General features: G+C 38.3%; 1 protein-coding gene across 10 annotated transcripts in view; it reads right to left on the reverse strand.

The window, feature by feature from the left end:
- ptprsa (protein tyrosine phosphatase receptor type Sa) overlaps positions 1-27563 on the reverse strand; it is a 701781-nt gene that overhangs the window by 208341 nt on the left and 465877 nt on the right. For 9 of the 10 annotated variants that reach the window (XM_061883335.1, XM_061883337.1, XM_061883336.1 and 6 more), the window contains one exon: positions 8516-8626. In XM_061883335.1, coding sequence (XP_061739319.1) covers positions 8516-8626 — 111 coding nt within the window. Of the gene's footprint in view, positions 1-2047; positions 2180-8515; positions 8627-27563 lie in introns of those variants that run through there. The other variant, XM_061883339.1, reaches the window with a different exon arrangement.

Consider the following 27563-nt stretch of genomic DNA (forward strand, 5'->3'; position numbering starts at 1 on the left):
TTGGTCAGTTCTTGTCTCAGAAGAGATCTGTTCAGTTTTTTTTTTTGTTTTTTTTACATTATGTTTTGCTTCTCATCCAGTCAGTCTTCATAAGTTTATACTAATAAATGGAGATTGGTCAGTTGCAGGCAGTCTTACAGTAGATCTGTTCAGTTTGTTGGTAAATTTAAGATCTGATCAGTTGATGGCCAGAGACTTACAGTATTTTGGAACTGGTACTGACCGATCCAAGTTTATGAGCATCAATTGATGATTGATCATGCTCATAGACTTACAGTATATTGGTCAGTTCTAGTCTCAGAAGAGATCTGTTCAGTTTATTTTATTTTTTTTTACATTATGTTTTGTTTCTCATCCAATCAGTCTTCATAAGTTTATACTCATAAATGGAGATTGGTCAGTTGCAGTCTTAGAGTAGATCTGTTCAGTTTGTCGGTAAATTTAAGATCTGATCAGTTCATGGTCAGAGACTTACAGTATATTTGAACTGGAACTGACCGATCTATGTCTATGACCATGAACTGATGATTGATCATGCTCATAGACTTACAGTATATTGGTCAGTTCTAGTCTCAGAAGAGATCTGTTAATTTTTTTTTAAAGGACGTTCTGCTTCTCATCCAAGCAGTCTTCACCAGTTTATAGTCATAAATGGAGATTGGTCAGATGTAGTCTGACACTAAGACCGACCAATCATAAGTTCATGTTTTAGACTTAATTGATCAGTTTTAGACCCAATATAAGTCCTTTAACTGACAAGAACGGGTCAGATCGTATACTTTGATTGGTCAGATCTACTCTGACTGAAACTAGAACTGATTTGAACTGACGTATCATCAGACTTAGATAGTTAGCACAGGTAAAGGTGGTTTCCCCCTATTGTGTTCTGACATTTCAAAGTCTATGAGCACAAACCGATGAGATTTGGGATTGGATGAGAGGCAAAAGTACTTCTAAAATAAACAGTTGTGATCCATTGAATGCCCTGAGGATACAGTGACCTGGATTAGTGGGTTCATCTGTAGATATGTATTAAAATGATATTTCCTGTCTCAATGCTGTGCATGCGTGGGAGCCTCTGAAATGATGACTTTAAAAAAACTTCATGACGGCGACGGACACAATTACAATTAGCTGCCGCTGTTTTGAAAATGCAAGTACGGTTAAGTTCCAGCTGAGTACCAACAAATGCGATGTACAAGTGCTTATATTGTTATTGATCCTTGCGATAACACAAATGGTGTCCCTAATGGCTGCCTGCAATCACCATGAAGCCCACTCAAGTCACATTTTTTCAGTAATGGATTGTTTCAAAGGAGATGACAGAAACACTAGCTGTACACACACTTATTTCATTCCGCATTTCCGTATGCATTTCAAGAAGCAGAGTAGCATCATTTGGAAAAAAGAAACACAAATCTGGCAAACAAAGAAACCAGAAAAGGACATACATTTAAAAGAAGAACAAATAGGTTTAGAAATGTAACTGAAACAAAGAAAAAAACACACACAAACACCATAATTACAACTGAAAACAATACTGGAACCAAAGGAAAGCCAGATAGGATGGTTTTGGGGGAGAACACTTTAGAAAAAACAAAAGGAAAGGCTAAAACGGAACAGAAGACATAGAAAGGGTAAAGAAAGAGACCAGTTCGGCCAAAGGGGTTCTGGACAGGCATGCAAGCGCAGTTACATTCTCCCATCGTGCAACAAGTCCTGTTATTTCCACGTGCTGGGTTTCCATGACAACACGTGCAAGAAAGCCTTTCTGGTGCAGAAGCAATACCAAAGGATGCAAAACGAGAAAAGGCCCCACAATGCAAACATAAAAGTAAATTAACAAAACCCGATCTAGTCGGGTTTGATTTCATCATTTCTTCCTTGGAAATAAAGAAATTCAATTAACAGTTTGGATTTAAATATTATGATTATCACTTTAATTTGAAATTAAATCTAGCTTGTTTTTTTTTTTTAACATTGTGATTTTTTTTTTTTTTTTTTTCAAATGTGGGTTAAAAAAGTAAAAAAGAAAAAACACACCAACCTTCTCGAAGCTCTGAGGGATGTAAAGGGGTTGATGCAGAACACAATGACATGAGGAGAAGAGAAAAATAGGGGAAACACAGAGAGAGTAAAAAAAGCCACCTCAAGGTGTTTCGCTACAGCTACATTTCCCCTTCACTTGAAACCCCCCCGCCCCCCCACTGTCTCGGTCACTGTCTCCCACCTCCCTTTGAATAAACTTCATTTTGAATAAAGCAAACCAAAACAATCAGTTCAATCATTAATGTTACAAAACAAGAATGGTGAAGCACCACTGGAGTCCAAATCATTATTGGATGTTTACTCCTTACGGCAACAAGGGGGAAACTCCAGTGGTGGGCTGGATATGCTTTTGTTAAAGAAGGTAGTCAAATAAAGAGAAAACAAGGAAAAAAACTAATGAGAGATAGAAAATAAAATAGACACAACTTTGGGCTGAAGTTAGCAGTTGCAGTGCAAGATACTCAATTTGGACCAATTATAATGGGTTTGTGTGACACATTGGTAGGAATCATTGCTGTGTTTGTACTTTGAACTTTGGCGTCGATCTCTACCACAGCTGCTAATCTCAGGTGCAATTGGCTTTGTGAACAAAAACATTGTCAACATCACGTATCGGCATCGCTCCACAAAAGTTGAACTGAAAACAGACACAAGGTTGACACCATTCAGGGCAGAACACGTGTAATCACATAAAGTCGGAGTGTGAGGGTCCCTAATTCGATAACTCGAGACATCCTGCTGGAGACTTAGGGAATAGTTCAGGCGAATTTATTTCAGACCGTTCGCACGTTTCCATGGTGATGTAACAGCTAACGCAGGGGTGTCCAAAGTGCGACCGTTTACGGCCCGCGGTTTGTCTTAAGACAAAATAAACATTCCAGATTAGAACATTAGACAAAAAAAAAAATCCTGAGAAACAAAACGGTCAATGACCTGTGCGGCTTACGGTTTATGGTTGTCATTTATGCACGGCCTGTTATTATGAACGAGTACCGTATTTTTTGGAGTATAAGTCGCACTGCAGTATAAGTCGCATTTTTGGGGGAGATTTTTGGGATAAAACGCAACACCAAGAATAGACATTTGAAAGGCAATTTAAAATAAATAAAGAACAGTGAACAACAGGCTGAATAAGTGTACGTTATATGAGGCATTTAACGTAACATATTATGGTAAGAGTCATTCCATAAACAAACAATCTGTCACTCCTAATCGCTAAAACCCATGAAATCTTGTACGTCTAGTCTCTTACGTGAATGAGCTGAATAATATTATTTGATATTTCACGGTAATGTGTTAATAATTCCACACATAAGTCGCTCCTGAGTATAAGTCGCACCTGCCAAAAATGCATGATAAAGAAGAAAAACAAACATATATAAGTTCCACTAAAGTATAAGTCACATTTTTTGGGGAAATTTATTTGATAAAACCCAAAACCAAGAATAGACATTTGAAAGGCAATTTAAAATAAATAAAGAATAGTGAACAACAGGCTGAATAAGTGTACGTTATATGACGCATAAATAACCAACTGAGAAGGTGCCTGGTATGTTAACGTAACATATTATGGTAAGAGTCATTCAAATAACTAAAACGTATAGAACATGCTATACGTTTATCAAACAATCTGTCACTCCTAATCGCTAAATCCTATGAAATCTTATACGTTTAGTCTCTTGCGTGAATGAGCTAAATAATATTATTTGATATTTTACGGTAATGTGTTAATAATTTCACACATAAGTCGCTCCTGAGTATAAGTCGCACCCCCGGCCAAACTATGAATAAAAAACTGTGACTTATAGTCCGAAAAATACAGTACTCATTTTTGGAAAGTCATTGTAAGTTTTTAAGTGCGGTTAAACCCTTGAAAGTGATTTGGTTGACACATTTAAAATATAAAATAAAACCACGGTCTAAGAGGAGCATCAGTATTTGCATTATAAAATATTGGAAAAAAAACTGGGGAAATTGGTAAAAATATGTGATTTCTCTACATCACAATAACTTGCCATATACTGTATAACATTTTATTGCAGTTAATGGATTTAATACATTGTAAGGTCTCCTTGTGAGGAACCCTGCCATTTAAACGGGGTTAGATTAGATCAGTGAGTGTTAAACTGTGGTACGTAGGCTCCATCTAGTGCAGGGGTCTCAGACACGCGGCCCGGGGGCCCCGACGTTATTTTGCGGCCCCCACCTTAATATGATCACTGCAAAAACTGAAATCTAAGTAAGATTAAATATCTCAAATAAGGGTGATATTTGCTTATTTTCTGTCTGATAAGATAGCTCTTCTCACTAAACAGATTTTATGTTAGAGTTTTACTTGTTTTAAGGTTCTTGGTAAGATATTACAGCTTGTTGCTGAGATTTGATGACCTATATTGAGTAAAACATGCTTGAAACTAGAATATCAACCGTTGCAAAGCTGTGTCATCAACACTCACAAGAATAAAAGTACTTTATTAAAGTAATAATTTCTTATTTCAAGCGTGGAAAAAAAATCATGACTTTGACACAATTGTCTCTCATATCAAAAAACCGATGGCAGCCAAATGGACTTTGATGTTTTATTTTCAATGAAACAATAGAAAATACATACTCATATAGTAGTACACGTGTTATTAGTGAGAATATACTTCTTCTAAGGTATTTTGGGTTCATTGAGGTTAGCTAATTTGACTTGTTTTGGAAAGCCTTGACAAGCCAAATGTTCTTGTTCTATTGGCAGATAATTTTAATGAAAGTTTAATGTTAGTGCGGGCCGTGAGTTTTATATGAATGGCGCTTGACAGCGTTGTGTGCGGAGCAGAAAGAATCTACCAACCACGGTGTGGTATGTGGCTCTCGAGGGCCGAACATTGACGTGACTTGCATGATGCAAGCAGAGAAACGTTTTGCCCCTTTTCCACTAGACCCGCACGCATTCTTCCTCCCTTCCTCGCTCGCCCGCCTGCTCGCTCTCTCTCTCTCTCTAGCTCTCTGGGTCATTCTCTCGATCCCTCCCCCGGCGCTGCTGTAAACAGTCCGGGCCGGGATACGAGCAGCCCGGTAGCTTCCGAAGCACTCCGCCGAAGGACCAAGCGACAATACAAAACTGTGGTGCACTGGACCCCAGCGCTGGTACTCTGAAAGAAAGTCTCTGTGCGATTCGGACGTGTAACACGTTAGTCGTGATGTTAGCCCGTTCGGGGCTAATTGTGCTACCATGACTGTAAACTCCACCCCCTCCCGTTGGCTCCAGTCAGAGACGATTTTTGTTATTTAGGTCCAAAATGGCTTTTTCAACTTTCTGGCTTGCCTACCCCCGCGTTACTGGAAAAGCAGCAAATCAGTGAAAGCAACAGAAACGTTGCCATGGAGACGTAGGTTTTCTTACGTGACTGGCTGCAGTAGCACCGCGACACCTGTCCGTCAGTAATAACAGTCCCCGATAACCCGGACCAATTCAAGCCGTTATTTTTGTATTAGTATTGTTTAATTAGCTTTGCCTCACATTACTTAATTCTCATTTTGTTCATTTATATTTTGATTTTATTTTGTGTTGAAAATAAAAATAAAGACATTAAAAAAATACTTGGTGAAAAAATGTATGAACCACTGGATTAGATATCAAACCAGGGCTGGCTCCTACCTTTCATAGTAGCATAAAACAGGCACTGAGTGTCCATCATGTCCTCATGTGTTGTGTCTTTTTAGTTTTTGTTCGGACTATAATGTGCAATAATGTTATAAGTTTATATGTATATATATGCATATGTATAGACACATGCATGTGTGGATATATTTACATACATAAAGATACATATCTTCTTTTTTTTATTTTTTTTTACTATTTATATTACCAAATTATTGTGTATGCACCTTAGGGGATCTGCTCCAATTTCGTTGTTCTTTGAACCTGTTCACTGTAATAATGACAACAAAACTCTATTCTATTCTATACGCAGATCACATTGTCAGCGTAGAGTCCTGTGATCAGTATCGGTATGTGTAAAATTTTAAGGGCGCTTAATATGACATTTTTAAAAGGCTAACACATTCCTAGCGCCTTCCTGCTCTGTCACTGATGAGAAAACATTGGTACATTTCCTTCATTGTAACCAACGTCCCCGGGGTGTCAGGTATTAGTGCTGGGCTTATATAAAATAGTATAAGTTGTGAATGTTTCGGCATCTAACGATTCGATCCAATTCCGATTCAAGGGGTGACGGTTCGATTTAGAATCAGTTTCTCAATTCAACGCAAATCTCGCAATGCATTATTTGGCGTAATAATTATATTGAAACCTTTTCAAAACAGGTTACAGGTTAGAAAAAAAATTCCTTGTGGTTGCATGGCGATGGCTTAAAAACATATTTAAAAAAAACCTTCCTATAAAAAGTATATTTATTTATACATACATATATATATATACACACACATATATATATATACATACATACACATATATATATATATATGCACATATACATACATATACATACATATACATATATACATACATATACATATATATATATATATATATATATATATATATATATATATATATATATATATATATATATATATATATGTGTGTGTGTGTGTGTGTGGGAAAAATCACAAGACTGCTTCATCTCTACAGAGCTGTTTCATGAGGGGTTCCCTCATGAAACAGTTCTGTAGAGATGATGTAGTCTTGTGATTTTTCCCACACATATATATTGCACTCTACCACGGTATAGAGCACTATTCTCTGGATAATCCAATCAAAACATATACATATATATATATATATATATATATATATATATATATATATATATATATATATATATATATATAATTTTTTTTTTTTAAATGATTAATCGATTTAGAATTAAGACGAATAAGGATCTGGAATTGGATGCAAATTGACTTGATGTGCACCCGTACTATGGGATTTTGTCTTGTTTAAGGAATATTTGTGTCAGGGAGAGGTGAACATTTATGTTTTTAATTATATTATTGTTTTTTCACAGAAAAAAATATAATTGAAACATTTTTTTCATCCATCCATTACCTACCGCTTATTCCCTTTTGGGGTCGCGGGGGGTGCTGGCGCCTATCTCAGCTACAATCGGGCGGAAGGCGGCGTACACCCTGGACAAGTCGCCACCTCATCGCAGATTGAAACATTTATTTCCCATCAATTCATTTCAGCACAAAATATGCATGAAGTTAAATTCAAGTTGGTATAATTTAACTTTTTAATTGCTTCACATTGATACTAAAAGAGGGGAAATTAAAATGAAATTCTACTTAGGGCCCCCAATTTACATTAATTTGCTTTGTTACCTGTACTACAAAGAAAAATGTTGATGTTAGTCCATATATATTCAAATATTTTGATCTACATTAGTAAATCAAATGTACAGAATTTGTCAAAGTGGCCCTCCGCATGTTTTAATTCTTCTGGATGCGGCCCATGCTGGAAAACGATTGGACACCCCTGATCTAACGTACTAGTTTTGACGCCTCGCAGGCTGATACCAAGGCAACGGAAGGTACAAATATACTTCCTGACCTAATTTATAATGTCATTCTCGTGAATTATTTATCGGGAACAAAGTTATTTGGTACGCAGCAGAAGGAACAAACTGAGTAGACACCGAGGCATCTTTATTTAATATGCGCCGTATAAATAAAACATAGCGAAAGTGCATCTGCCTCAAATTGTTAAACCTCACCAAACAAGGATTCATTGTCATTTTGCATTAGTGGTAGAGCGATGGCTTGTGTCCATATAGCATGTAGCCGACGGGAAACGCAATGTTCCCGACTTGCAGGCCAAATGACTACTGAAAAGGACCAAACCTCATATCAGGATTAAGTACGTCGAACGGCGTACTATTTTATGCAACATAAAGACGCTGACTATCTTTTTTTTTTAACAGTTGAAAGCTTTCAGAATAGAAGATTTTAATTGATGGCAACTAACACCTTGCCACTCAATTAAAATCCCGACTTACCGTTTTGATCCTGTACCTGGGGGAAAAAAACAACAACAAACTAACAGACTTTAACGTCTGAGATGGAGAGGGAGTGGGGGCGGGGGGTGCACAATTACAAATTAAAATGCACAGCCGATAAAAAGACATACGGCCTCTTGCGCTACGTATTTCCTTCCAAGCGATGGCGTTGGAAGACAAAAATGGAGCGTTACATCATGACACAGAAAAACATCACTTGCTCATATTATATTTTACAATTGGCTGTTTTAGTGCAAATGCAATTACATAACAAGGCAGGCAGTAATATCAGCACTGAAATATTTATAATAGTGGGATAATTCTATCCTGCAAAACATTTTTATTAGAGCTAGAAGGGGAAGCAATTACCATTTGTTAAGCTCAACGCTAAAAGAGGAGCTTCATTGTGCTGACATTTTACTCTTTTTTTTTTTGTGGGCTAAGACTGGTTGTCTCCCTACCTCGCACATAAAGGTTAGCAGGGGACGAGTAGCGCACGCCTTCCACGTTAGACGCCACGCACTCGTACTTCCCCTGGTCCGTCTCCTCGCTGTTCTCGATCTGCAAGGCACCTGCGAAATGACAACATGAGGCCAACACAAGCAAAGAGAAGACAGAGAGAGGGGGAGAGAGAGGGCCATGGTTAGTGGTTTTATCGGTGACGGCGCACCAAGAAGTCAGACAAATTCTCCAAACGCGGCATCTCGCAATTCCCTTGGACTATTTTGTCCTCTCCGCGATTCTAACGCCGCTCGCCGTGACGAACCGGGTTCCCCTCCGGCGTGGCAGATAAAAAGGGAATGAATTTAATAAATAAAACAGCGGACTGAATCAGTCGCAGGGAATTTGTCGCCCGCTGTTGGATGCGATTCATATAGGACGTTTGATCGCTTAGGAAAGAAAAAAAACAACAACAATAAAGGACGGAGTAATTGTGCGAGTGGTATGAAAGCGATTGGGTAAGGGAGTTGAGATCATACTGTAAACCAGGGGTAGGGAACCTATGGTTCTTGAGCCAGATGTGGCTCTTTTGCTGACTGCATCTGGCTCTCTGATAAATCTTAGCGGTTGTTGCTTAAAGGCCTGCTGAAATGAGATTTTCTTATTGAAACGGGGATAGCAGGTCCATTCTATGCGTCATACTTGATCATTTCACGATATTGCCATATTTTTGCTGAAAGGATTTAGTAGAGAACATCGACGATAAAGTTTGCAACTTTTGGTGCTGATAAAAAAAGCCTTGCCTTTACCGGAAGTCGCAGACGATGATGTCACCGGTGTGAGGGCTCCTCATGTCCTCACATTGTTTATAATGGGAGCCTCCAGTGTAAAGAGCTATTCGGACCGAGAAAACGACAATTTCCCCATTAATGTGAGCGAGGATGTAAGATTTGTGGATGATGATATTGATAGCGAAGACTAGAAAAAAAAAAATTAAAACAAAGAAAAAAAATAAAAAGCGATTGCATTGGGATGGATTCAGATGTATTTAGACACATTTACTAGGATATTTCTGGGAAATCCCTTATCTTTATATTGTGTTGCTAGGGTTTTAGTGAGATTAAATAATACATGGTAGTCTGAGGGGTGTGTCCACGGGTGTCTTGAGGCCAGTCAGGGCAGATACAAGGACAGCGCAAACTCCACAGATCTCAGGTAAGAGGCGACTTTTTAACACAATGTTCTCACCGAAACCTGCCGGTTGACAAGTGGTCGGGATCCATGTTCGCTTGATCGCTCTGATCCATAGTGAAGCTTCACCTCCCAGAATTTTCAACAAGGAATCACCGTGTGTTTGTGTGGCTAAAGGCTAAAGCTTCCCAACTCCATCTTTTTACTTTGACTTCTCCATTATTAATTGAACAAATTGCAAAAGATTCAGCAACACAGATGTCCAGATAACGGTTTAATTGCGCGATGAAGAGAGACGACTTTTAGCCGCAAATGGTACTCCGCTAATATTTCCTGACAGTCCGCGACGTTTTCAACAAGAAACTCCGCGAGGAATTTAAAATTGCAATTTAGTAAACTAAACCGGCCGTATCGGCATGTGTTGCAACGTTAATATTTCATCATTGATATATAAACTATCAGACTGGGTTTCAGTAGGCCTTTAACACGATAAGTAATGAATAATTCCGCTGGTAATCACAGTGTTAAAGATAACCTTCAAAATTAGAGATGTCCAATAATGGCTTTTTTGCCGATATCCGATATTCCGATATTGTCCAACTCTCAATATATTTCATATATTTTTTTTAAATCTCCAGAGAACCACTAGGGCGGCGCTAAAGAGCCGCATGCGGCTCCAGAGCCGCTGGGTTGCCGACCCCCGGTCTAAGAGGACCATCAACATTTGCATTACAAAATATTGGAAAAAATACTCGGGAAAAATGGTAAAAATTTGTGATTTCTCTACATCACAATAACTTGCCATATACTTAACTGTATAACATTTTATTGCAGTTAATGGATTGAATACATTGTAAGGTCTCCTTGTGAGGAACCCTGACAAACTGCAAACATTTAAAGGGGAACATTATCACCAGACCTATGCAAGCGTCAATATATACCTTGATGGTGCAGAAAAAAGACCATATATATATTTTTTTAACCGATTTCCGAACTCTTAATGGGTGAATTTTGGCGAATTAAACGCCTTTCTGTTTATTGCTCTGGAGGCGATGACGTCAGAATGCGAGGTAATACAGCCGCCATTTTCATTTTCAACACATTGTAAACATTAGGTCTCAGCTCTGTTATTTTCCGTTTTTTCGACCATTTTTTGGAACCTTGGAGACATCATGCCTCGTCGGTGTGTTGTCGGAGGGTGTAAAAACACTAACAGGGAGGGATTCAAGTTGCACCACTGGCCCGAAGATGCGAAAGTGTCTGCCGCCAGACCCCCATTGAATGTGCGGGGAGTGTCTCCACATTTTACCGGCGATGACAGACATGGCACAGAGATGTATGGATAACCTGCAGATGCATTTACAACGATAAAGTCAACACAATCACAAAGGTGAGTTTTGTTGATGTTGACTTATATGCTGGCGTGGCTGCCAGCTAATCGATGCTAACATGCTACGCTAATTGACGCTAACATGCTATTTACCGGCGGTGCTAAAGCAGACATGGCACAGAGATGTATGGATAACCTGCAGATGCATTTGCAACAATAAAGTTAACGGAATCACAAAGGTGAGTTTTGTTGATGTTGACTACCAGCTAATCGATGCTAACATGCTACGCTAATCGATGCTAACATGCTATTTACCGGCGGTTCTAAAGCAGACATGGCACAGAGATGTATGGATAACCTGCAGATGCATTTGCAACTATATTATGTTTACTTCCACCCACATTTAATGCGAAAAAAACACTTACCAATCGACGGATTGAAGTTGCTCCATTATCACAAAATGCGAAAGTCTTTATCGTTTGGTACGCACATTTTTACCGGCGATGCTAACGCAGCTATTCGGCCATGCTATGGCTATGAATAGCTTCAATAGCTATTCGCTCAATAGCTTCAGTTTCTTCTTCAATACATTCATACTCTAACCATCTGTTTCAATACATGCGTAATCTGTTGAATCGCTTAAGCCGCTAAAATCCGAGTCTGAATCCGAGCTAATGTCGCTATATCTTGCTGTGGTATCTGCCATTGTTTGTTTACATTGACAGCACTGTATGACATCACAGGGAAATGGCCAGTGTCTTCGCAGAGAGCGAAAATAAGGCACTTTAAAGCTTTATTTAGGGATATTCCGAGACCGGTAAAATTTTGAAAAAAACTGCAAAAATTACAACAAGCCACTGGGAACTGATTTGTATTGTTTTTAACCCTTTTGAAATTGTGATAATGTTCCCCTTTAAATGTAATGCCATTTTTCAAGAAATCTTACCAAGACAATTTGGACTTGTTCCATTGGTATATTGTTTGCAAGCAAAAGTATGTATAATTGTGTTGTCATATCAGATCAATACTCAAGCCACCAAAATCGGTATTGTGACACGGCTAATATATTTATGATAAGCGGTAGAAAATGGATGGACATAGTATAATATCTACTCATTTGTGCAAATAAATATGCGTACATACCGTAGCTATAAACTGAATGTCTTCTGCATGTTGTAAATTGATATTGAATCATAACTCCGATAAAATACATAAACCAAAAATGGTTCCCGGGCGCGGCCACTACTGCTCCCCACTGCTCCCCTTACCTCCGAGAGGGTGAATAAGGAGATGGGTCGAACGCAGAGGACACATTTCACAACACCTAACGTGTGTGACAATCATTGGTACTTTAACTTTAACAAATGGTATTTAGTAGGATAATAACATTTAATCCGAACAAGGTCACATCCTGTATTTTCCAGACTATAAACCGCTACGTTTTTCCAAAGCTTTGAACCCCGTGTCTTACATGAAGGTACGGTTAATCTATGGATTGTTCTTTGTTAACAGCCAAATTATGGAATAGACTAAGCAAAAACATCAAATAATGTACTAAAATTACCCACTTTAAGGAACTTTTCATATTCAAAGTGTTTACAAAGGCCAAGGAAGAAGAATCCTAATAAATATCTTGAACCTCATTAAAAAAGGAAAAAAATATTATTAAAAGCGGAATAAAGACATCAATGACTTTTCTGTTTTGTTTCATCTTCTCTTTTACTGCTGTGTTACAGGCACCATTTGGAAACAATTAAGGTATGTAAATAAATATTTACTACATATTTCTGTGTTCAAAATTAATTTCACAACGTAGCTTATAGTCCGGTGAGTACGGAGCCCCTAAAGAAGGGCTAGGGAACCTATGGCTCTAGAGCCAGATGTGGCTCTTTTGATGACTGCATCTGACTCTCAGATAAATCTTAGTTGACATTGCTTAACACGATAAATAAAAAATAAATACACTGGTAATCACAGTGTTAAAAATAATGTTCAATTTATAAAACATTCTCATGCATCCATCGTTTTCTACCGCACCTGTTCAAGAAATTGCATAAATGGGAAGAATAATTTTATTTATTATTGGTTAGCTTCAGAATAAACAGGTTATTAAAATGAATAAGATACCTACTATACTCTAAAACTGTTGGTCTTACTTAAAAATGCATGCATTTAGTTGTATTTAGTGTTAAAAAATATTATATGGCTCTCAGGGAAATACATTTAAAAATATTTGGCTTTTATGGCTCTCTCAGCCAAAAAGGTTCCCGACCCCTGCCCTAAAGGGACATGGATGTTTTATGAGATCTCCCAATACTTTTTGCGAGATCTCCCAATTTTTTTTTTTCCTATGTCAGTGAACCGGAAGTAAATCCTCTGTGTTCTGTTCTGAGACCGTAACACGGTGAAATAATTGAAAATTATAAAATACAGTAACAATTACTTTCATCCCATTGATTTTTTTAACCTTGATGTTCCAGGCAATCTAATTTTCAGTGAAAGTATAGGATAGGCAAATATAAGCTTTGGCTTCAGCCTATTCCTTTTTCGGCCATATTTTAAAATGTTCTATTGTGTGTGTGTATGTGTACGATTGCTAATATGTATAACCTGTACTGTTAAACTGATCACACAAAATGGTTGATGGTTGATTATATGACCGAAAAAAATGTATTTAATCCATATTTCATTCAAAACAGACACAGCCATGTTGAACCGGAAGTGAAACTGACAAAGCATGCGGGAGCCTACCCATCATCTGTGTTCTGTTGTGGGACCATAACACGATTTTGATGTCTTTATGTGTTAATACTAAAATAGAAATCAATAAACTTCTCCCACGGATGATGGAAAGGCTCCTCCATTGTGTTGTATGTTTCACCATAGCTGTGTCTGTTTTACTTCCGGTTCACTGACATAGGAAAAAAACTTTATGCGAGATCTCACAAAAAAAAATGTTTTCCCTCCATGTCCCTTTTGGGGCTCCATAGGAGAAGCTATTACAATAATTTTTATTATTTTTCTTCCAAAATTTAGTGGGTGCGGTTTATATGCCGGTGCGCCTTTTAGTCCAGAAAATACGGCAATCCAAGTGTCACTTAGAATAATAATTTGATACAATATGCATTTTTTTCCACATACTTTAACACTGTATTAGAGTACTACAACATCCCCTAAGGGTTTGTGTGATAAAAATCCAGTTATGCCTTATCTGATTTGAAATTTGGTCCCTTGTATGTGCAAATGAGCCCAACCTAATGCTTAGGTAGAACGAGGAAGAACGGGGGTGGCGTTTCTGCGAGGCGAGGTGAAACAACGGGCGCCACATCATTCTTTGTTAGAGCACAGTTGACGGCACATCCTGATGATATCATTAGTGCTTCTGGCTGCTTCAGCAAACAGATTGAAGCCTTGGCTTCCCTGACAAAGTGCCGCACTGTCGCTAGTTAGCGTCGATGCAAGAAGCATCAATCTGCCAGCCAACGCCCAGAATGGTTTGTGATGTGTAGTAACTACTTGCTTTACATTTCTGGGCACACCAAGGTTGATTTTATTTTGCGTCAGCGCCAAGTTGTATATCTTAAAAATGACATCTATCAAGTGTAAGCAAAACAACATACACATACAGAGAAATACTGTCCAATTTTAATCATATACCGTGTTTTTCGGAGTATAAGTCGCTCCCGAGTATAAGTCGCACCTGTCGAAAATGCATAATAAAGAAGGAAAAACACATATATAAGTCGCATTGGAGTATAAGTCGCATTTTTTGGGGAAATTTATTTGATAAAACTCAACACCAAGAATAGACATTTGAAAGGCAATTTAAAATAAATAAAGAATAGTGAACAAAAGGTTGAATAAGTGTACGTTATATGACGCATAAATAACCAACTGAGAAGATGCCTGGTATGTTAACGTAACATATTATGGTAAGAGTAATTCAAATAACTAACATATAGAAAATGCTATACATTTACCAAACAATCTGTTACTCCTAATTGCTAAATCCCATGAAAGCTAAATAATATTGATATTTTATGGTAATGTGTTAATAATTTCACACATAAGTCGCTCCTGAGTATAAGTCGCATCCCCGGCTAAACTATGAAAAAAAACTGCGACTTGTATTTCGAAAAATACGGTGCATATTTAAATCCGAGCTGTTGAAATTAATGCATTAACTCATGCGGTAAATTTCAAAACATTATTGAATCATGTATCAGTGGAGATTAATCACCCGGTTTATGTTGACTACACATGCTCCTTAGCATGCTCCTTAGTTTAGCGGGAAACAAAGTCAGAATTTTGCCAAAATTGATACCATAGATCAGGGGAGTCAAACTCAAATACAGAGTGGGCCAAAATGTTAAACCGAACAAAGCCGCGGGCCAAGGTTGAACAAATTAACATTTTAATAGGGACCCAAACAAGTTTTGGATTGAATATTGAACAAGCAAGGCTTATATAACTTTAGTGACATGCAAAATCCAGTTTCAAATAATAATAATAATAATTAAAATAATATCAATGGCATATCAAATAAAGTTTTATTAGAAATTGTATGTCTTTTTTTCTATTTGCAATCTTCTGAGGTAAATATCACATATCACATTTCCACAGGCTAATAATACATTTGAAAATAAAACAACAATAATGAATGAACCAAACATTCAAGCCTTGAAGTAGCAAGAGAAAATGCATGAATAAATCGTTAATTATTGGTCAGTTTGCTGGAAGTTTCCCGGAAGAGTTAGTGTTGCAAGGGTTCCTGCGTATTTGTTCTGTTGTGTTACAGTGTGGATGTTCAACCGAAATGTGTTTGTCATTCTTATTCGGTGTGGGTTCACAGTGTGGCGCATATTTGTAACAGTGCTAAAGTTGTTTATACGGCCACCGTCAGTGTGACCTGTATGGCTGTTGACCAAGTATGCCTTGCATTCACTTGTGCATGTGTGTGTGTGTGTGTGTGTGTGTGTGTGTGTGTGTGTGTGTGTGTGTGTGTAAAAGCCACAAATATTATGTGACACGCTGTTAGTATGGAGGAAAAGCGGACGTGACGACAGGTTGTAGAGAACGCTAAAGGCAGTGCCTTAAATGCACGCCCCCAATATAGTTGTCCAGGTGGAAATCGGTAGAAATTCGGGAGAATGGTTGCCCCGGGAGATTTTCAGGAGGGGCACTGAACTTCGGGAGTCTACCGGGAAAATTAGGAGGGTTGGTAAGTATGAGTATTAGTGGTGAATGCGGTGTTACAGCGGCACCGACGCTGTATAACACCGGCGGGCCAGCTCTAATGCTAAATTGATATTGCCTCAAGGGCCAAATTAATTTACACGGCGGGCCAGATTTGGCCCGCGGGCCAGAGTTTGACACCCATGCCATAGATAATTTTTTTTCCACTTTATGTTTAGATCTTAATGGTGCTACCAACATAGAATTTTAACATGATTTGAACAAAAATGTGATTTGTGTTTTGTGGACAAATTTGCTCAGAAGGGCGAAGTTAGGGTGATTATGGTTGGAAAGTATCAACAGCCACACTAAAAATTGTAAGTCAATCTACAGGACTGTCTCAGAAAATTTGAATATTGTGATGAAGTCCTTTATTTTCTGTAATGCAACTAAAAACATGAAAATGCCATACATTCTGGATTCATTACACATTAACTGAAATAATGCAAGCCTTTTATTATTATAATATTGCTGTTTATGGCAAAGACATTAAGAAAACTCAAAAATCCTATCTCAAAAAATTTGAATATTTCCTCAGACCAAGTTAAAAAAAAACACAAAACAAAATCAAACATGTGAAAATGTCAATTAATGCACTCAGTACTTGCTTGGGAATCCTTTTGCATGGATTACTGCATCAATGCGGCGTGGCATGGGGGTAATCAGCCTGTGGCATTGCTGAGGTGTTTTGGATGCCCAGGATGCTTCAATAGCGGCCCTTAGCCCATTTGCATTATTGGGTCAGGTGTCTTTCAGCTTCTTCTTCACAATACCCCACAAATTCTCTATGGGGTTCAGGTCAGGGGAATTGGCAGGCCAATCGAGGACAATAATGCCATGGTCAGTACACCAGTTACTGGTGGTTTTGGCACTGTGGGCAGGTGCCAGATCATGCTAAAAAATTAAATAATCATCTCCATAGAGCTTTTCAACAGAAAACACATTTTGTAATAATCATTTTAGAGCATGTAGTGCTCTAAAATCTCTTGGTACACAGCTGCATTGACTCTGGACTTGAAGAAACACAGTGGACCAATACCAGCAGCTGACATGGCTCCCCAAACCATTGCTGACTGAGGGAACTTCACACTTTCATTTGGAAGTCAAGGCGCTAGAGTCTGGAGAAACGCTGGAGAGGAGCAAAATCGAAGTTGCTTGAAATCCAGTGTGAAGTTCCCACAGAATCCCGAATGTATGTCATTTTCATGTTTTTAGTTGCATTACAAAAAATAAAGGACTTTATCACAATATTCTAATTTTCTGAGACAGTCCTGTATATTCAATTTTCTTTTTCTCTATCTTTGTATCTCAGCAGGGAGCCAAAAACATCAATATAAGTAATGCCAAATTCTCACTGCATTTAGTATAGACCTGATTTTAATCAGTTATCTTAAAAAATAGTAAAGCAGGTGGGTTGGGGTCAGAGGCGTGTACTTAAGCACCACAAACACCATTAAATAGACGCGTGTGACGTTCAATTCCAGGTGAAATGTAGTTCCTTGCTTATATATATACTACTTCTCAACAACAACAAAAAATGGATAGCTGACGATGTAATTTTAAATAGGAAACTGAGCCTCCAAAGGTCTGCAGATTCCTACGAACATTGCGATTACCAATGCATTAAATAAGCGGAAAAAACAAAATACTCTGGGTTGGAGTTAGTACAAACCCTGTTTCCATATGAGTTGGGAAATTGTGTTAGATGCAAATATAAACGGAATACAATGATTTGTAAATCATTTTCAACGCATATTCAATTAAATGCACTACAAAGACAAGATATTTGATGTTCAAACTCATGAACTTATTTTTTTGGGGGAAATAATAATTAACGTAGCATTTCATGGCTGCAACAAGTGCCAAAGTAGTTGGGAAAGGACATGTTCAACACAATGTTACATCACCTTTTCTTTTAACAACACTCAATAAACGTTTGGGAACTGAGGAAACTAATTGCTGAAGCTTTGAAAGTGGAATTATTTGCCATTCTTGTTTTATGTAGAGCTTCAGTTGTTCAACAGTCCAGGGGCTTGTTGTTGTATTTTACGCTTCATAAAATGCCACACATTTTCGATGGGAGACAGGTCTGGACTGCAGGCAGGCCAGGAAAGTACCCGCACTCTTTTTTTTTACAAAGCCACGCTGTTGTAACAGTTGTCTTGCTGAAATAAGCAGGGGCGTCCATGATAACGTTGCTTGGATGACAACATATGTTGCTCCAAAACCTGTATGTACCTTTCAGCATTAATGAAACATTCACAGAGGTGTAAGTTACCCATGACTTGGGCACTAATACACCCCCATACCATCACAGATGCTGGCTTTTGAACTTTGCGACTATAACAATCCGAATGGTTATTTTCCTTTTTGTTCTGGAGGACACCACATCCTCTGTTTCCAAAAATAATTTGAAATGTGGACTCGTCAGACCACAGAACACCTTTCCACTTTGCATCAGTCCATCTAAGATGATCTCGGGCCCAGCCAAGCCGGCGGCATTTCAGGATATTGTTGATAAATGGGTTTGGCTTTATATAGTGAAGTTTTAACTTGCACTTACAGCTTTAGCGACCAATTCTAGTTGCTGACAGTGGGTTTATGAAGTGTTCCTGAGCCCATGTGGTGATATCTTTTACACACCGATGTCTGTTTTTGATGCAGTACTTACTGCCTGAGGGATCAAAAGTCTGTAATATCATCGCTTACGTGCAGTGATTTCTCCAGATTCTCTGAACTTTTTGATCATTTTACAGACCGTAGATGGTGAAATCCCTAAATTCCTTGCAATAGCTCATTGAGAAATGTTGTTCTAAAACTGTTCGACAATTTGCTGACAAAGTGGTGACCCTCACCCCATCCTTGTTTGTGAATTACTTTGCATTTCATGGAAGCTGCTCTTATACCCAATCATGGCACCCAACTGTTCCCAATTAGCCTGCACACCTGTGGGATGTTCCATATAAGTGTTTGTGGAGCATTCCTCAACTTTATCAGTATTTTCCCAACTTGTTTGTCACGTGTTGCTGGCATCAAATTCCAAAGTTAACGGTTATTTGCAAAAAGGAAATGTTTATCAGTTTGAACATCAAATATGTTTTCTTTGTAGCATATTCAACTGAATATGGATTGAAAATGATTTGCAAATCATTGTATTCCGTTTATTTACATCTAACACAATTTCCCAACTCATATGGTAACGGGGTTTGTAGAACTATGAGGTATATGAAACCAGCATTGTTACAACTGAGGTAGGGAATCTTTTCAGCTGAAGTTTCACCTGTTCCTTGCAGGTGGTACCATCCATTTCCTAAGCCCCTACTGGCATATTCTACTTTTTACTTCAAGCCTCAAAGTAAGGCAGGAAGAAAAATGACAAGGACTGAGACGGAAGAGGGAGTTGCTGTAGGTGGGAGACGGGATGCAAAGAACAGCTGACACAAAGGAAATCTCTGTGAGAATCGGAACCGATTTGACAATTACGGTACTCGTATATCTATCTACCTTCTGTCTCAAGAATGCTCAAACGATATTCTTCAAAATCTGAGAGGGTTAGCATAGGAGGGATGAAATATGGAGAAGAACAGGAACTGTAAGGAAGAGAGGGATAAATAACAACTTTTATCTATTTTTGGAGACTTCATGCTTCGCTCTGTCGGATTCACATGGTGTAGAAGCACGATACCCCACTGGTGTTATACGCACTGTGCCAAACCCAGTTTCTCCCTCGAATGCCAGTTTGTTTCGTTCCATTTCTGCTTCGTCCTCTTTAAACTTTATACAATCGAATACATTGGGACCACTCAAACTGTATCAAAATATGATACTGTTTGATTGTACATAAATCAATACCAGAATTTGGCCGGTACTTATTAAAGTATCGAATTCGGTACCCATTCCGGTTGACAAGACAAAACTCCAGCCTTAGCATATGTCTCTACTCATTTACCTTCTAATACAAAAAAAACTTGTCTCACTCTGCCGACTCAGCCGGCCTAAGGCGAGCCAGAGTGGGAGTGATTTTTTTTCAATTTGTAAAAGAGGAAATGCAGGGCTGAAATAATTGCAACCAGCCTGTTCTCAGAACGAACCTTTGCTGATAAAAGGCAACAGCAATTTGTAGTGTACTTCTAAGTTGAGGACTTCGTAAGGCCTGGTGTCAAGTTTGTTCCCTTTCGAACATCCATACATCCATCCATTCTCTACCGCTTGTGTCACGGGAGGTGCTGAAGCCTATCTCAGCTGCATTCGGGCAGAAGGTGGGGTACAACCCGGACAAGGGTGTACCACCTCATCACAGGGCCAAGACAGACAACATTCACACTCATATTCACACACTAGGGCCAATTTAGTGTTGCTAATCAACCTATTCCCAGGTTTTTGGAGGTGGGAGGAAGCCGGAGTACCCGGAGGGAACCCACGCCATCACGGAGAGGACATGCAAACTCCACACAGAAAGATCCCGAGCCCAGGATTGAACCCGGGACGACCCAGGACCTTCGAATTTTGAGGCTAACGGTTTTATTTTGCATGATTGTGTAACCTGAGAAGTGCAAATTAAATGGACATCAAGAAGATAACTAGTTTTAGTTCTGAAATAGGTGCTGGTTAAGTGCAATTCAATCAAATGTATAGTTTAAGGCAGGAGTCACCAACCTTTTTGAAACCAAGAGCTACTTCTTGGGTACTGATTAATGCGAAGGGCTACTAAATTGCCAGAAATAGCCAATTTGCTCAATGTACCTTTAATAAATAAATCTATACATATTAAAAAATGGGTATTTCTGTCTGTCATTCCGTCGTACATTTTTTGTCCTTTTACGGAAGGTTTTTTGTAGAGAATAAATGATGAAAAAAACACTAGATTGAACGGTTTAAAAGAGGAGAAAACACGAAAAAAATTAACATTTTATTTTGAAACATAGTTTATCTTCAATTTCGACTCTTTAAAATCCAAAATTCAACCGAAAAAAATGAAGAGGAAAAACTAGCTAATTTGAATCTTTTTGAAAAAATTAAAAGAATTCGTGGAACATCATTAGTAATGTTTCCTGATTAAGATTAATTTTAGAATTTTGATGACATGTTTTGAATAGGTTAAAATCCAATCTGTATCTTGTTAGAATATATAAAAAAATTGGACAAAGCTATATTTCAGAAAAAGACTTTAAAATAAGATTTAAATTTGATTCTAAAGATTTTCTAGATTTGCCAGAATATTTTCTGGGAATTTTAATCATAATGAGTTTGAAGACATATTTCACAAATATTCTTCGTTAAAACAACAGTAGCTAAAATGAAGAATTAAGTTAAAAAAATATTATTATTCTTTGCAATTAATAAATTAAATAAAATTACTCGAACATTGATTTAAATTGTCAGGAAAGAAGAGGAAGGAATTTAAAAGGCAAAAAGGTATATGTGTTTAAAAATCTTAAAATCATTTTTAAGGTTGTATTTTTTCTCTAAAATTGTCTTTCTGAAAGTTATAACAAGCAAAGTGAAAAAATAAAATAATTTATTTAAACAAGTGAAGACCAAGTCTTTAAAATATTTTCTTGGATTTTCAAATTCTATTTGAGTTTTGTCTCTCTTAGAATTAAAAATGTCGATCAAAGTGAGACCAGCTTGCTAGTAAATTAATACAATTTAAAAAATAGAGGCAGCTCACTGGTAAGTGCTGCTATTTGAGCTATTTTTTAGAACAGGCCAGCGGGCGACTCATCTGGTCCTTACGGGCTACCTAGTGCCCGCGGGCACCGCGTTGGTGACCCCTGGCTTAAGGTAATTACCGATGTAAGAGGACGTTTGGATGTAGTGGTAGAATTGGACAAATTGCTGGAATGCACGGTCTATTAGTCCTTGTAATGGCAACGTGGACTCGTGGACTATCAGTAAAACACAGGAAGTATCACATTGACTTAGCAATTACTCAACTTTTTCTGGGTCAGATGGGAAAGTATAGCTTTACTCATGATGCATGCTGCACCATTAAGACTTAGAATAGTATAAAAAACAGCCTACAAATTGAGTTCTGCAGAGCCCCTGGTAGTAATAATGACACTCCTGAGTCAATTAGTCTCATCCTCAAAGTGACCCCTTCTTGAACACCAACACATCCCGGTTACTAAAAACGGTCTTAGAGCGGGCACACATCATCAATTTGATTTAAAAAAAGCCAATGATGGCCCGTAGGTGTGGGATATTTGTCCATGCCTTGAAAGCAGATCCGGTTAACTAGGCCGCTTCGCTTCAGGCTGGTCCACTGAGGAGCATTGAGGTGGAAGGAGGTCATGTTTCCATCACCGCTTTATGACCAGAAGTTAACCATTTCGTGGTCGAGGATGGACTTCAACCCGAGCCATAACAATTTTCAGTGCCTCTTTACTGCTGTGGTCGTTGCTGAGGTACGGTTTAGTAGTCTGTGGAATGTTGTAGCTGTTGATAGGTCGACAAGAAATTATGTTAATCTGTGTTACATTAAAGGGGAACATTATCACCAAACCTATGCAAGCGTCAATATATAACTTGATGTTGCAGAAAAAAGACCATGTATTTTTTTAACCGATTTCCGAACTCTGAATGAGTGAATTTTGGCAAATTAAACGCCTTTCTGTTTATCGGTCTTTTAGCGATGACGTCAGAACGTGACGTCACCGAGGTAACACACCCGCCATATTCATTTTCACATTGCAAACACCGGGTCTCAGGTCTGTTATTTTCCATTTTTTCGACTATTTTTTTGGAACCTTGGAGACATCATGCCTCGTCGGTGTGTTGTCAGAGGGTGTAACAACACTAACAGGGAGGGATTCAAGTTGCACCACTGGCAAGAAATCTGCCGCCAGACCCCCATTGAATGTGCCTGAGTGTCTGCACATTTTACCGGCGATGCTAAGACAGACATGGCACAGAGATGTATGGATAACCTGCAGATGCATTTGCAACGATTAAGTCAACAAAATCTCAAAGGTGAGTTCTGTTGATGTTGTTGACTTATGTGCTAATCAGACATATTTGGTCACGGCATGACTGCCAGCTAATCGATACTAACATGCTATGCTAATCCATGCTAACATGCTATTTACCCTAGCTGTATGTACATTTGAAACTAGATACCCACATATAATGTGAAACAAACACTTACCAATCGACGGATTTAAATTGCTCCAGTGTCACAAGATGCGAAAGTCCTGATAGTTTTGTCTGCAAATTTTACCGGCGATGCTAGTAAGGCAGCCAGGCTGTGGGCCACTTAATTAGGTACACCCACGCTACGGCCGAATAGCGTCAATAGCTATTCGCTCAATAGCTTCAATTTCTTCTTCAATTTCGTTTTTGCTATCTGCCTCCATACTCCGACCATCTGTTTCAATACACGCGTAATCTGTTGAATCGCTTCAGCCGCTGAAATCAGAGTCTGAATCCGAGCTAATGTCGCTATATCTTGCTGTGGTAACCGCCATGTTGTTTGTATTGTTAGCACTGTATGACGTCACAGGGAAATGGATAGTGGTTTCGAAGCTAGCGAAAATAAGGCACTTTAAAGCTTTATTTAGGGATATTCCGGGACCGGTAAAATTTTGAAAAAAAATTCAAAAAATACAACAAGCCACTGGAAACTGATTTTTATTGTTTTAACCCTTTTGAAATTGTGATAATGTTCCCCTTTAAAACAAACTGAAATGTAAACTTTGATTAAATTAGACAGAATTCAAAAGCCACTGTGTTCTATTATACTTTGGTAAATGACCAAAATTACCAAAGACTACACAGGTAAATAAAGTTCCACGAGGAACTAATTTGGTTCCGAGTCGCCAGCAGGTACTTTGGGGACTTCCCGATGAAACAATTGAGGGGCGGGCTGTGCTGTCGAACGCTGACTGGCTGAACAGTTTCTAAATGAAATTCCTCCATCCATCCATTTTTTACCGCGTGTCTCTTTCGGGGTCGCCGGGGGCCGCTGGAGTACATTAAATGAATTTGAAATATTAGCAACCACGAAAGTTAATTTCTTATTTATTTTGTATTTCTATTATGAGCGACTTGATGAAGGATAGCAAGACGAACAATAGTAGCTGTTGTGGTTTTACTCTTTTGATTGATTAATAGAAACTTTTATTAATAGACTGCACAGTACAGTACATATTCCGTACAAATGACCACTAAATGGTAACACCCGAATAAGTGTTTAAACTTGTTTAAGTCGGGGTCCACGTTAATAAATTCATGGTAAGCTGTAGTGTTAAAAGGGGAACATTATCACCAGACCTATGTAAGCGTCAATATATACCTTGATGTTGCAGAAAAAAGACCATACGTTTTTTTATCTGATTTCCGAACTCTAAAAGGGTGAATTTGCGATTGAAACACCTTTCAAATGTACCGACGACAGCTATGCTACGGCAGATGGCAGAGATGGCAAGAATGTGTGGATATCCTGCGACACTCAAAGCAGATCCATTTCCAACGATAAAGTCAACGAAATCACAAAAGTGAGTTTTGTTGATGTTATTGACTTATGTGTAGTGTGCTAATCAGACATATTTGGTCACGGCATGACTACAAGCTAATCGATGCTAACATGCTATTTAGGCTAGCTATATGTGCATATTGCATCATTATGCCTCATTTGTAGCTATATTTGCATCCAGCCTTTCCCTCCACCCACATTTAATGCCAAACAAACACATACCAATCGTTGGTTAGAAGGCGATCGCCAAATTTGTCCGCGCTTCTTCCCGTGCCGCTGTCTGTCGTGATATGGCTCAATAGCTTCAGTTTCTTCTTCAATTTCGTTTTTGCCATCTGCCTCCACACTCCAACCATCCGTTTCAATACACGCACAATCTGGTGAGTCGCTTGCGCCGCTGAAATCCGAGTCTGAATCCTAGCTACTATGCTATACCTTTCTGTGCTATCCGCCATGTTTGTCTCTGGTGGCTTCATGCAGTGACGTCACAGGACAATAGACGGGTGGATATAACGATGGTTAAAATCAGGCACTTTGAAGCCGTTTTTCGGGATATTGCGTGATGGGTAAAATATTGAGAAAAACTTTGAAAAATAAAATAAGCATTTCAATGCTGTTTATCTTTTTTTTTTTACAAGATTCGTTTGTCTACGTGAAGCTACAGTAAGTGGACGGATACTCTTAAACATATTTACAGAGGAATATAAAGTATTCCGGTTTCTTACTGGGACTCAGACCTTGTTGTTTGTGGGTGATTGTGAAATAGGAGGCAGTGAATGCGTGAAACGGAGGTATATCACACTAAATATTAACTAGTTACTCTGTTACATGCTGTCACAGTAGTTAGTGACATGCCATTTGTGTAGTTATTAGCCCTTAACCAGAGTGGGCCAAATGCTAACGCAAACAGGCTAATGCTAAATGTGTTTATGTTGTTGCCGTAAGCTAGACACTGATATTTATTCTTGATGTTTTGTTTACAGCTAAAATTGACCACAAGCACTCGCCTGACCCTCATGGATTCATTTTTAACAAAGTGATCTATTATGTCTGTAAATCACTTTAAAAATGCAAGAAAAAAAAGTCAGCAATACTTAATTTATGTCCCATAACCTGTATAACAACCAAGCTGTAGTGCCATTGTTATTGTAAATACGAAAACAGAGGAACTTTTTTTCTATTGTAATAACACATCGGTGTGCTTCAGTTATAGCATTGAAAGCTAACTACGGCGAATGATAAGATCGCTTGTACGTCAACACAAAATGTGTTTGAGTTTTGTAATGCACAACACAATGCGATAGGACACCAATTTGTACTGCCTTTTTTTTGGTTTATTTGGGGTAAGCACGCCATTTATGTCGAAATAGCTCATCTCCAAATTCTACATTTGCAGCTTCGAGTGGATTTCACCTCACTCGATCGGCTTCCGTCCGCGCCAACGTTTCACCCTCTTCTACATGGTCGCTTATAGAAGCAGCAGTTTATCCTCCGTTCATTCAGGTTCAAAAAGATAAAGTTGTCAATCCTTATGTATCCAAAAAAAGTCATCTCCGTTGTTTGTTACCAAGTCCGCCATGATTAGAACACACACAAGCGCTTTGTAGACGAAAGTAGGACACACATTGTTGCCAGAAGTCAGACGTGTGCAGCTATGGAAACGGAAATCAATGCGTAAAAGAAGTCAGTCCCGGAATTGAGTAAAATGAACAAAATATGGTAAATATTGAACATATTACATATTGTTATGAACATGTCTGTTACTACATTATACATAGACTTGCACTGTGTAAATAAAACGTTGCTGGATTTTGAAGTTGTTTTAGAGGGCTTTGAAGGTTACAACGGTCACCATTAGCCCCATTTTCAAGCGTTTTTTATAATTTTTAAAATCGTTAAAAAAAAAAAAAGATGTGTGTTCTTATCCCTCAAAATGATTGTAAATGGCAGCCAAACTTTAAAAAAAAAAAAAAGTGCAGTTCCCCTTTATATTTTAGTCAAATAATTCTGAATCAGTAGTCTATTTTCTGTTTTTTCTTGTTATATTCTTATTTTACTGTTGTATTTTTATTCCCATTGTTGCTTTTTATTTATATTCTTATTGTAATATTTTTACATTTTGTTTCCGTTTATACCCCCATTATTTACTTTATACTTCTTAAATTGATCTCAACTCTGTACACTGCTGCTGGAATTTTAATTTTCCTGAAGGAACTCTCCTGAAGGAATCAATAAAGTACTATCCATCTATTTATCCATCAATTTATTTATGTGGCATCAGTGTAGAAATATACTGTACCACTCCACAATACCTGTATGTCATCAGCCTGATTTGTATGATTTGTGGAAAGACAATCCGCAGTCTGCAGGAACTAAAAAGTTTCAGGAACTTAACATTCCTAAAACTTTGGTGAAAAAAGGCAAAATATCATTTTACTAACTGTATATTTTTTTCCATTTTAAAAAGACCAGGTTGGACAATGCTGAGAGTCAGACAGCTGAGAGAAATGCACAAGCGAACCCATAAAAAGAGAAAAACTCGGGGTAAGGGGTTAAGGATTTGAGATTAAAAATAGAAACGACAGACAAAAGAAAAATAGGAAAAGAATGGGTTGAGGCATGAGTGATTATTTGTGTAATTTGCCCCAGGTTGTGGCCTGCCACTGATTTGCAGCAGCTTTGCCAAGTGTACCCCCGCCACCCCTCTGCCAGACCCACTTGTGTAATTCAATTAGCGTGCTCCAGCAAACCTTGATTGATTTCTGTAGGCGATCAACAAAATAACCGGGCCAGTTTCACTCCCTCATTCTCAATTTAAGGCCAGTAAGGTCTGCCAGAG

Source organism: Nerophis ophidion, linkage group LG22 (assembly GCF_033978795.1).
Source record: "Nerophis ophidion isolate RoL-2023_Sa linkage group LG22, RoL_Noph_v1.0, whole genome shotgun sequence".
In the NCBI taxonomy this organism is placed as follows: domain Eukaryota; kingdom Metazoa; phylum Chordata; class Actinopteri; order Syngnathiformes; family Syngnathidae; genus Nerophis; species Nerophis ophidion.